This window comes from Delphinapterus leucas, chromosome 2 (assembly GCF_059928025.1).
Source record: "Delphinapterus leucas isolate spDelLeu-1000000601 "Yukka" chromosome 2, BTC_Dleu_Yukka2, whole genome shotgun sequence".
Classification (NCBI taxonomy): Eukaryota; Metazoa; Chordata; class Mammalia; order Artiodactyla; family Monodontidae; genus Delphinapterus; species Delphinapterus leucas.
In genome coordinates, this window is record NC_143130.1 from 105,298,036 (window position 1) to 105,310,390 (window position 12,355).

Below are 12,355 nucleotides of genomic sequence, written 5' to 3' on the forward strand. Positions count from 1 at the left end.
GTGAGAGGCCCGCGTACCGCAAGAAACAAAAACAAAAAACAAACAAAGAAAACAAACAAACAAAAAAACAATGACGTTCCAGCAGCAATAAGTGCAATCAGTACCCAAATCTTGGTTTCTAAATACCATTCTCCAATAAAAAGAACCAGGATCCTTGGAGAATGGCTAATTTTAGGATTGAGGCAGGGAATATAAGATGTACCTGGAGTATCTTGTAATGTCAAAAAGTAAGAGAGCATGCAAAAACAAAATGGAGTGCACAAAAACCCCCAAAATACAAAATGTCAAAGGGACACAGGAGGTGACTGAAAGAACTCCTGATGACCAGAACTAGAACAATTTGAACAACAAAATAGTTTAGTATTGAATCTTATCCAAAGTATAAAATAAATATCCATGAGTCCACAATGATATAAATGCATCTGAATAAATAAATAAATGGGGGAGAAAAGACAAATCTTCCATACAGAGTATTCCCGATAGTTTGTTTAGATACTACCCGCTCCAGGAGAAGGAGCATAGCTCCCCTGCCCATAGTGAGATGACTTGCTTCCAAAAAGAACAGTACAGAAGAGTGGAGCAAGTGAAAAATAACTTTACGGTGTAAAGAACGGGCAAATATTGCTTAAGCAAGATGATCAGCCAGGAAGTGATACAATTACTTCCTTTAAAATGTTCTCATATTAATCTCTTCCTTTCTTTTCCTTATGTTATTCTCTTTCCTGTCTTCATGGCCTTATACCTAGGTTATACATATTATAGTCACTCAGACCACATATTTGTCTCCAGTCTCTCTCCCCTTCAATCTGTCATGTCCATTATTGTCAAATTAACCTTCAAATATTACCTTTTTTAACATAATTTTATTTTTTTAATTTTTAAATTAATTTTTATTGGAGTATAGTTGCTTTACAATATTGTGTTAGTTTCTTTTTTAAAAAATTTATTTAATTAATTTATTTTTGGCTGTGTTGGGTCTTCATTGCTGTGCACAGGCTTTCTCTAGTTTTGGCGAGCGGGGGCTACTCTTCACTGTGATGCATGGGCTTCTCATTGCGGTGGCCTCTCTTGTTGTGGAGCATGAGCTCTAGACACGCAGGCTGCAGTAGTTGTGGCACGCAGGCTCAGTAGTTGTGGCACAACATGCTTCATTGCTCCGCGGCATGTGGGATCTTCCCGGACCAGGGCTCAAGCCCCTGTCCCCTGCATTGGCAAGCAGATTCTTAACCACTGCGCCACCAGGGAAGCCCCTGTGTTAGTTTCTGCTGTACAGCAAAGTGAATCAGTTATACATATACATATATCCCCTCTTTTTTAGATTTCCTCACCATTTAGGTTACCACAGAGCTCTGAATAGAGTTCCCTGTGCTATACAGTAGGTTCTTCTTAGTTGTCTATTATCTACATAGCAGTGTATATATGTCAATCCCAATCTCCCAATTCATCCCACTCCCCCTTCCCCCCTTGGTACCCATAAGTTTGTTCTCTAAATCTATGACTCTATTTCTGCTTTGCAAATAAGTTCATCTGTACCATTTTTCTAGATTCCACATATAAGCAATATTACACAATATTTGTTTTTCTCTTTCTTACTTCACTCTATATGACAAACTCTAGGTCCATCCACGTCTCTGTAAATGGCACTATTTCATTCCTTTCTATGGCTGAGTAATATTCCACTGTATATACATACCACATCTTCTTTAATGTAATTTTAAATGTAATTTTCTCTTCATATTATCTCTCATTATCCTCGTATTGGTTTCCTATTGCTGTTGTAACAAATTACCACAAACTTGGCTAATTGAAACAATACACATTTATTCTCTTACAGCTGTGAAGGGTAGAAGTCCAAAATCAGTTTTACTGGGCCTAAATCAAGGAGTTAGAAGGATTACACTCCCACAGTGGCTCTAGGAAGAATCAGTCTTCTTCTCTTTTCCAGATTCTAGAGGTGCATTCCTAGCATTCCTTGATAACCCCTTCTTCCATCTTCAAAGGCAACATTGTAATATCTCACCTCAGTCCATCACATTGCTTTCTGCTCTAGAGTCAAATCTCCCTATCCCTCCTCTTATAGGGACACTTATGTTTGCATTTAGGACCAACCCAGAAAATCCATATTTCAAGATCCTGAACTTAATCACATCTGCAATGTCTCTTTTGCCACATAAAATAACATTCACCAGTTTTAGAGATTAGGACCTGGATATCTTCAGGAGCCATTATTCAGCCTACCACAATCCTGTGGGGAAAAAAACCATACAAATTATTTATTCTAATACTCAAAAGATCTAGTACTCATCTGTCTACAACTATGCTTCCACCCACTCTTTTCATATGTTTCTTCCAACTCCTAGTACTTTTTTTTTCTTCTATTCAAATTTTAGCTATTTTAATGGATTATCCATCAAGTTCAAGATTTTAGTTCTTCTTTTACACGTGCCTGCTCTGATCACTTCAGACAACAGAGATATGTTCATCTCTTAAGATATGATATTATTATCCTGTATCTCGTACCTTGTATACAGGTGCACATTTCTTTCATTTATGCCTTTTTCCCACAGTAGCTGGTACAATGCCTTACATACAGAAGTTTCTCAATTGATTGCCTGTAAATATCTTCTACTCATTAACCACTCTATTATTATTCTGCCCCCATAGTAGGTCATCTCCCGTAATATCATTACATTTCTCCCCACTAGGTCCAAATGCCTATTCAACCACTCTAGGCCTACATGAACATGCCTTCACTTTTATAATTTATGGACAGGTGACTGTCTGACAGGAGGAATAAAACAACAAGATAAAAAAATATGATGAACAGATTTGATGAACAAATTTACATCAGTATAATTTGCCACGCATTTAGTGATGTTCATAGCCATGATCATAGTGCCTGGTAAATAGGCCTAAAAGGAAGCAGCCCGTAAAAATGTTTACAGTGAGTATGATTTTTGTAAAGATAGCTGAGCAATTCCAGAATTTTCTAAAGGAAGGCAAGAGGGAATTTCTAGAGCTGACTAGGGAGCAGCTCAGAGGCACTCCTCGAAAAGGGCTGGATGTGTACCCAGGGTGAGTTCAGCATATCGTGCTGCTCTTGTCTTTTTCCACCTGGGCAACTCAGGGCTATGTGTTCCATGAGCCTTGGATGAACAGGTTGCTCCACTGGGGCTGAAACCAGGCCAGACTGAATATTGGCCTTTGAGTGAAAGTCTTATGGGTGGCCTGGCTCTAGAAATCTGTCCAACTTGTCACCATATCTGAACAGTGATTTTGAATACAAGACACACAGGGAAGAACACATAAAGTTAAGTGGTGCAAAGCCTGGAAGGAAAATAGGAAGCAGAAACATGTAGGGTGCAAAAGGGAGATGTAAGTTGACGGCACAATCTGGTCAAGAGAAGAGAGCATGAAAGTTGGATGAGGAAGGGATAGAAGGTGAAAGGTGTCACCAAGGGAGAAGTAAGAGTCATCACTCTTCATGGAGGCATGTTTCAAGAGCCCATCCTCCCAACTTTGCTTCCCCAATTCCTCCTCTAACAGGCCCTGCCTTCCGTGCCCAGGAGAGCTCTCAGAAGGGGTATTGAAAGTGACAGGACAGAGATCTCATGGAGGACATGGGATTCTTGGAACAGCCTGAGCTGGAGAGACAAGGAGCGCACACGCTGCAGCTGTCACATGCCCAGGGCTCTGCCAGCTCACCTGGCCCTGCTCTCTGACACTACACGAGACAAGCCCCAGGGCCTCCTCAAGCCCTCCCACGAGGACCCGAACTCAAAGTCATCAGAGCCAGAATGGACTGAGCTGAGTCTCTTACCTAAAGGATGTATAAGAGGAGGGAGGAGTGTCAGCAGTGGAGTAAAGAAACCAAACATGCAGAGGGTCCGAAAGCTAGAATGGGGCTGAGTTCAAATAGTTCTCCAGAAAGACAGCAAACACCCCAATTTGTCTTCCCAGGAAGAGTGCATGAGAATGTCCCCTTTCCTGCCCCTATGCCAGCACTATGTTATTTTAAAAAATCTTATTTCTGCAGATTGGGCAGGTTAAAAAAATATTATATCACATTGTTTTGTTTTGTTTTGCGGTACGCAGGCCTCTCACTGCTGTGGGCTTTCCCGTTGCGGAGCACAGGCTCTGGACGCGCAGGCCTGTCAGTGGCCATGGCTCACGGGCCCAGCCACTCTGCGGCATGTGGGATCTTCCCGGACCGGGGCATGAACCCGTGTCCCCTGCATCAGCAGGCGGACTCTCAACCACTGTGCCACCAGGGAAACCCTAAAATGTCACAATTTATTTGAATTGCGATTTGATCCTTATTAAATGAAAATACTCTGAGGATAGATTCCATCTGATAATCCTCGGTTACTTACACTTTAATAGGAATGCATTTACCTGCAAGATTTTTTTTTTTTTTAATTAGAAAGGGAGGTTAGGGGAAGAAGGGAAGAAAAAGCACTGAGAAGGAAAGAAAGGACAATTAAGCCTAGGGAGAGGGATAGGAAACGGAATCAAAATTCAGAACACAGAAACATGGGCCTAAGGAACACATTTCAGCTACTTTTGCCCAGGAAATGATGCTGCTACCAGGACCCAATGCGTCATATGATAGGGACCAGCTGTTTCCTGCTCAGCATCTATTCAGATGCTGGGGGCTCTGCTTCCTTGGTGACATTCACACTTTCATGAAGACAACAATGACAATGGAATTTCCACAGAAAAATGAGTAATAGAACTCAGTTGCAAAATGGCCACCCAGAGAGGTAAGCCTTTACTTACAAGTTGCAAAGTGTCCTTTACACATGATTGCCACCCTTTTCCCTCCATAAATCTAATCAATCTGTTAGAACTTGATGTTTACCAATGACAGAGTTAACAACTAGCATAGGTTGATCTGACCTTAAATTAAGTACAAATAAATAATGCAAAAGTTGAAGTCTCTCAACTGAAAATATAAGAACAGAAAGGGCCCTCTAAATCTTGGGCATTGCCCATGTCTGCTCCAGCTCACTGTATGAGTTTCTGGCTATCACTTACAGGCTTAAAATGTCATAGCTCAGAATTAGTGATCTCATAATCTGGCCCTTACTTGCCAATTACTCCCTTTTTTTTTTACTACCCCCCAGTACTAATCTCCCCACCCCCGGCAACTCCAACGAGGCCAGTTTCTAGACTCCCTACGAAATAGAATTGTGGAGTAATAGACGAGGAAAGAATCTCAAAGATTATCTAGTTCAAGCTCCTCACTTTACAGATGGAGAAACTGATAGGAACAGAACTTAATCAAATCTCCAGACTTAGGAACCTCTCTTTCACTTCCTTCTCTTCCTTTGCCCTCTCACTCTAAAGATCCTCTGCCCATAGCTGAATGAGGAGGAACTTAAAAAACAGTCCAGCTGTAAGAACTAGTAGGGGAAAGGAATGATTAGTGTGAGTCAAAGTCCTCTCTGTTCCTTCTGAGGATATAAAGAGGAAATAGGTTGAACCCCGAGGGTCTTGATCCCTCCCTCAGAAATCCTTATCCATTTCTTTCTAGTCTTTAAGGGAAATGGTTTCTGACCAGTCAGGCATCTTCTGATCTCCTTTTCCCTTTCAGCAAGGCACAGAGGCATCTGCTGAATAGGAGCAGGTACAGCTTAAGTTATACATATCGTCCTTAAAGAGGACCTTAAGAGATGACCCCAACTGCCTCTACACCTAGGATTAAAGTCTGGGATTAGTGTGAGATGAATGAGGTACTCGCTGGAGTTACAAAATGTTAAAGGCCCAATAATCAAGATAAATAATATTTTATTGCAATATTTAAAAATAAATTGAATGTATATGACACAAATGAACCTATCTACGAAAAAGAAACAGACTCACAGACATAGAGAACAGACTTGTGGTTGCCAAGGGGGAAGGAGATGAGGGAGGAATGACTGCGAGCTTGGGGTTAGCAGATGCAAACTGTTATATATAGAATGGGTAAACAACAAGGCCCTATTGTATAGCACAGGGAACTATATTCAATAGCCTGTGATAAACCATAATGGAAGAGAATATAAAAAAATATATGTATAATTGAATCACTTTGCTGTACAGCAGAAATTAACACAACATTGTAAATCAACTATACTTCCAAATAAATAAATAAATAAATTTAATGCAAAATAATCCCTGATGGACAATTATCAAAATTTTAACCACAAAAAATAAATTTTTTTTTAAAATAACAGGGTCTGACCCTGCATTGGTACAACTTGTGTACCCCACCTCATCCTAAATCCAACCCTGTCAGAATGGGTCTTGATTTAAAATTCAGATATTTTGTTCATCAGGGATTTTTGCATTAATTTTGATTTTTAAAAATTTATTTCTCTATATTGCTCAGGGGGTTTTGGTGCTCTTTCAATTTTGCATGTGAAGTGAGTCCCTCACCTTACCTAATCCCAGTCCTGTGTAGGATTCACTCTTGGCTCTCATCAAATGAAAAAGGACAAGGAATTAAAACACATGCAGAGTTTATGGTTTAATTCGGTAGGTTTTTTTTAATTAAAGCAGAATAAAAAGATCCCAGCTCACCAATACTGAAAGGATAAATGCATTTCACTCAAGGCATGACCCCATGTCCACAATTAAGGTGCGCCTCAGGGAGAACCAGCATCAGTGCCTCTGCGAGAGGAGACGAGAGGGCGGCCGGCTCAGATGCTGGTCTCAGGTTATTCATCATATCTCTGGATATTAACTGGCCCCATGTCATCACAAGTGACGACAATAAACCCCTCTGTGGGGGAAATGTGGTAGCTGCAGGCAGGATATCTGGTGCCTTCAATGAGCTTGCAGACTGTCATTTTGAACTTGGTCTCACTCTGGAAGCAGAGAAGGGTGGAATGGTTTTGGCAAGCCACCTTCCTGAGAGAATTGCAAACACTGTTGATATTTCGAGGCCTCTCATGGACGAAGACATGCTCCTTTTTGCAGGTGTTGTTGGCTTCCTTGATGAGTCTTTGTATGATCATGTGGTTGCAGTACCTTACAGGAACGTCACTCTGAGGGTAGTCCACATGCAACAGGTCTAAGGTTGCCGCCATTACTTCCTCATCCAGCTCATTTTCCCAGAATAGAAGCAGCAGGAAAAGTATCACCATTAGTATTACCAGGGGTATGAGGTCCTTCACATCTTTTGCTCTAACTCCTATAGAGTAAGAGGAGACAGAAAATATCAGAGGGTAATCAGATTCCTCCAGCACCATCCCCTGACTTTGCTTCCCTAGCCTTTGATATTTTATAGCCTTCTCTCTGTTAGTGAAAATCATGCTAACCCTGCAAGGTCCAGCTGGAGGTCCAGCTCCCCAAGAAAGCTGTTTCTGACCATTTTAGCTCTCAGAGTTTGGCACTGAACTGTTCTCTAATTTTTCCTGTTGTATTGTGTTTGTTGGCCTCCACAGCTCCTTGACAGTCAGTATCTCATCTCCTATTTCTCCTGAATCCATCAGAATGTTTAACACAGAGCAGACATACAGAAGATATTAAAAGTACCCTTGTCTGATTGTTTTATTCGTATTGCTGAATGACTTTCTTTCCCATAATTGTTTTAACCTTGATCCCACCAAAGTCAATATGCTTTTAGCGCTTTCTATTAATCCGTTCTTCCCAATTCCTTCCTAATCTCTCCCTCTGTCAATCCTACTTGGTTCTGTGCTTGATCCTCTCACCTTTCCTTTTTGCTGTAACTCTCACAGGTAACATATCCTTGTGATCACGGATCCAAGAAAGTCCTTTGTGTCTCACTGTTCCCAGACAATAACTGGTAGGGTGCCATCTGTGTGTGGGGAGGCCAAGGGGAAAAAGCAGAAAGGGAGGAGCCTGTAGGAGGGGAGTGTGATTGGCTGCCAGCGGGAAGAGAAGTTACTTTCAGAGGGACAGTTGGGTAAGGCAGGTCCTGAATGTGTCCTCACTAAACAAGCGTTGACATTTCAAAACATTTATTATAGTCCTGAAGTGTGCCAGATGCAGTACTGTTTATTTTCCAAATTTTCATCAGTCCTTACTACAAACCTGTGAAGTAGCTGTTATCTCCATTTCATTAATGAAGGAATGAGTTGCAGAAAGTTTCAGGTGGAGATGTGAGATGGCAAGAGTAATAAAAATCTTACTTTCTCAATGCTTAACCCTTGAACTCCAGTTTCAGCAAGTTTCATTCCCACGTGGTGTCCAGGACAGGGCAGAAACAATTCCCTGACATTAACATTAGTCTTGATAAAGCCCCGGACTCCTGGCAAGTATGGTAATGATTTCCAAACTCTGCTGAACATTGGAATCTCCAAGGCATTTTTTAATGCCACCTTGAGTCATTCTGCTTTAATTAGTGTTGGGTAAGACCTGGGAGTTGAGATTATTAAAAGCTTTCCCAGTGATTCTAATATGCAGCAAGATTTGAGAACCACTGAATTATAGGATACTTGGGAGACCTACATGGAAAATTAGAAGATGAGGGCTTGGTAAAAGATAGTGAGTGGCTCAAGGTATTGAAACAATAGAATTCTTTTTGTTGCCAACATCTCCCAGTCTTTGATATAGGCATGGAAAAAATGGACTTAATTGTACTATTTCTTGCTCTGAAATGATTTCTTCTTTGGAAAGACAGCTACATAGCCTCCTTTGTATGTATCTGTGTCTTTCTAATTGTCAACTAGAAAGCTATTTGGGGGTTAAAACTTGTCTGGGAAAGACAGAGAATCCTAGAAAAGACTTCAAAGAATGTGTCTCTTTGTATGCAACAAAAACAAAAGCATAATTCAAGACCATGAAAATGAACAAGCAGGAGGTTATTATTTACTTTCCAAAAACTTTCATTCTGGTTGTCCTTTCACAATTCAAACTGCTCTGTTATGGATATGTGTTGCAAAAATGCCACAACGGTGTAAGTGCATAGTTATTAACTGTTGACAAATTTTTCAATTAACAGATTTTGATTTGCACACCATCTTGCAAAAACATTTCCATTGTATAAAAAGAACTCTTTCTACATATTGTAACATGTTCAATATTTCCTTCCAGGACTTCCAAGCAACCAAATTACAGATGTTATACTAAGTTTACAGGCAAGGAATCAACCCTTGTTAAAAAATTTATCCTCAACTGAGGCAACTTGACCTACCTCTACATTTCAGAGTTTTACCTTCCTGAAATAGAGTTGAGACTGGTTTCAAATGTTTAATAGTGCTGGCAGCCTTGGAGAAAACATTTGTAATGCCTAAAACCAACTAAGGATTAACACTAGAGATAAGGAATTCCTCCATATCAACAATAAAAAGACACAAAAACTCCAGAGGAGAAAAGATTGTCAAAAGTTATAAAAAGTCAACTTCAGAAGAGGAAGCGAAAATGGTTGATGAACAATGCTTAACTTCGTTAGTAATCGGATAAATGGAAATTAACATAACCAAAAGATATCGATTTATAACCATTGGATTATCAACAATTAGAAAATCTAATATCAAGTGCTGGAAAATATGTTACTGGGCAGGAGAATTGGTGTAGTGATATTGGAAACTAATCTGGAAGTATTTGGAAAAATTATAAATGGGTATAATCTGAGACTTTGTAAGCCTGTCCCGGGCATAGACTTCAACATAGTTCTTCCAGATGGAGTACGTGCAGGGATGTGCATCATGGCATAACTGGTGGCAGAAAAGAGCTAAAGGTAATTGAAATGTCCCTCATGAAGGGGATGGACAGGTAAACATGTGTTACACACATAAAATAAAATAGTATAAAACAGCTTCAAATAATGCACTAGCTTTACAAATAGCAACAGGCTATTTGGTATGGTGTGAAATAAAGAAACAATGAAAATCATTTCCAGTTGATTTAAATTGAAAACACGCATGCTCCAAAATAATACAAAAAATTTTCCAAGGACATACAATATTTAAGTAGGATGGAAGAACGTGGATTAAATACTCTAAGACAGATGAGCATGAGGATGAGAGAAATAGAAGCAGGGATAAGGAATAAAAGGGAAAATAATAAAATTGAATAAAACAAAAGAGAGGCCTAGCATAGGCCATAAACAGGATATGATCAACTCAATTCTGCGCACCTGAAGAGGGAAGGGAGGAAAGAAGAAAAGAGGGAAAGAAGGAAAGAAGGGGATGGAGGGGAAAGAGAAGGAAGAGGTGGAGAAGGGGAGGAAGAAACTGGGCCTATTATCAGATGACTGCATTTGACCTAAAGTTCCCACCACCCTACCTTTGCTAAGCCTCAAGTCACCCTCAGGAGACTGCAGGAGGCAGGTAGCGGCTGGAGACAAATATTCGTGCCAGGATGTAAAACAACATTAGTAATTCCCCTCACCACTCATTTTGTCAAATTAATAAGCTCTCCTCCAGGACTGCTAGAAACCCACCCAGCTCCAGTATTGTCTGAGACTAGGCAACGGCCTCAAAGGGACCGCAAAGGAAGTGAACACTCACTCTGGATGCCTTCAGCTGCCACGTGTGATGTTCGACCGTGTTGAGGCCACCAGTGGAGAGAACACATGAAGGGAGAGAAATTCTCAAAGAGCTCTGGCTGCTTCAGTGCCTTCAGAAAACTGTGGAGGTTATTCTGTCCTACAGAGGTGGTTGGCTACCCTTGCAAGGCTTCTACGGTTGCCCCATGCCATGCTCACCTTAAAGTCATGCAGCAGATTGTAGCTTCCCCAAAATGGCCACAAAATATTTTCTATCCCACAGTCTCTTCCAGAGCCTTACCACTCCCTTAGCAAGAGGTGGAGTCTCTATCCTTTCCTGAGAACCTGGGTGGGCCTCTGTCTGCTCCCACTTACACAGCACGGCATGACCTCTGAGCCGTGGTCACACAGCTTCCACTGGGCTGTGGTTCTCCTAGGACGTTGCCTCTGGGGGTCGCGTAGAAAGAAGTCTGACTGTGTCGAGGCCACAGAGAGAGAGAGATGCCCAGAATGCTCCACCTGTTTCAGCTCCCTGTGAATAAAACCACATGCGAGGCCTCGAGCAAGAACTGCCCAGTTGAGCTCAACCTCCAGATTCAGGAGCAAATGAGTATTGTTATCGTTTTCAGCCACCATTTGGGGGTCATCTGTAAAGCAGCCATAGACAAACAGACTAGAGGGCTCACCACTGTGACAAATCTCCCCAAGCAAATCCAATTCCACCAAGTTTTAGCAAATAATAGATACCACTGAAGTTTTCTTGGTTATAGAGTACAGGTTGTCTCGCAAACAAGACAAAACTAGTTTTTAAAATCTCCATCTGCGGTAAAACCCCCCAAGTTCCTTTTTAACTCCCCCATCTTTCTCCATCTCTGCCCTGAGAGCCTCCCTTCTCCATGGTGCCAGCTCCTCTCTGTCTCCTGGATTCCACCTGCCCCTCTGTGCCCCCTACCTTCCAATCAATCACCCTGTGACCAAAGAAAGACCCTTCCTGAGCATCGATTCACTTAAAAACTGAGTGAAGTATTGTAAGTAACAAATATTTTGCTAGCCAGCAGGTATAGATCTTATTCTACAAACTCGGGCAAGAAAATTGGCATCACCTTATTGCTTCTATATCAAATTAAAACTACTTCTAGGTCTTTTGCCCTACTAATCTGGGGAGAAGGTCAACTTGGTCATTATTACAGTTTCCCTTTCCTCCCAGGGACCCAGGGGGATCTGGAAGGATACTGTCCTTTCTCCTTCCCACTATGGAACCTGTATTAGGCAACATCACTAACTGGGGGACAAACATTCTAGTTAGTTTCCCTTATAAAAACTCCTCGAGTACAGGGTTCAGATTCAGGATCTTGATTCATGGTTGTACTAAGACTTGATTTCCTCAGTACTGACTATATGGGATTTTTGTCACTACTGTAAAGAACTTTTATCATTCACATGCTATTCCATTCAACGCATATTTATTGAACACCTACCTATGCCAGACACTATTCTAGACACTTGGGACACATCAGTGAAAAGACAAAGATCCCTATCCCCCAACTGACTCTAAATCAATCCCTGAATATGAAAGTTGATAATTAAAATATAAGAATTGCACATTTATTCTGCCTAGCCCATAGGAACTATATTTCAGGGTAACCAAAGAGCTTTCATGTGGTAAGGGAAAGTTCTTCTTTAGAGAAGAATAATAACTAATAGATATGAAAAGAATGATAAAATTTTTAAAAGTCGCCATTTTATAATCATTTATGAAATTATTAAGTCAGGCAAAAATTATTTGGTAGGTCGTAAAACCATTAGGAGAGAGGCTTATGGGAAACTTTGCAATGGAAGAGCTGGATGCCACCACCTAGGTATTCAGAGAAGTGAAAAGCTAGTTATTATGTGCCTTTTAATATGATGCCATAGGAA

At 40.9% G+C, this 12,355-nt stretch overlaps 1 protein-coding gene across 2 annotated transcripts; it reads right to left on the bottom strand.

Annotated features, from left to right (window-relative positions):
* Positions 1-5,921: 5,921 nt before the first annotated feature.
* On the bottom strand, positions 5,922-11,958 carry RNASE12 (ribonuclease A family member 12 (inactive)). 2 transcript variants are annotated; one of them, XM_089907423.1, is made up of 2 exons: positions 10,461-11,958; positions 5,922-7,177 (listed from the first exon to the last, which is right to left on the bottom strand). In XM_089907423.1, exons 1-2 carry the CDS (start codon positions 10,525-10,527, stop codon positions 6,702-6,704), a joined length of 543 nt encoding a protein of 180 aa, XP_089763549.1. In that variant the 5' UTR covers positions 10,528-11,958; the 3' UTR covers positions 5,922-6,701. The 2 variants fall into 2 exon arrangements, with proteins under 2 accessions (XP_089763549.1, XP_089763548.1); XM_089907422.1 differs by lacking the exon at positions 10,461-11,958 and adding an exon at positions 7,698-7,867.
* Between the last annotated feature and the right edge of the window lie 397 nt (positions 11,959-12,355).

Bases quoted from the DNA above. Each gene is read 5' to 3' on its own strand.
- RNASE12 (XM_089907423.1), bottom strand. From the start codon at position 10,527: ATGTGTTCTCTCCACTGGTGGCCTCAACACGGTCGAACATCACACGTG. The intron at 7,178-10,460 runs GTGAGTGTTCAC...CTTACTCTATAG, and splicing joins GGCAGCTGAAGGCATCCAGA to GAGTTAGAGCAAAAGATGTG.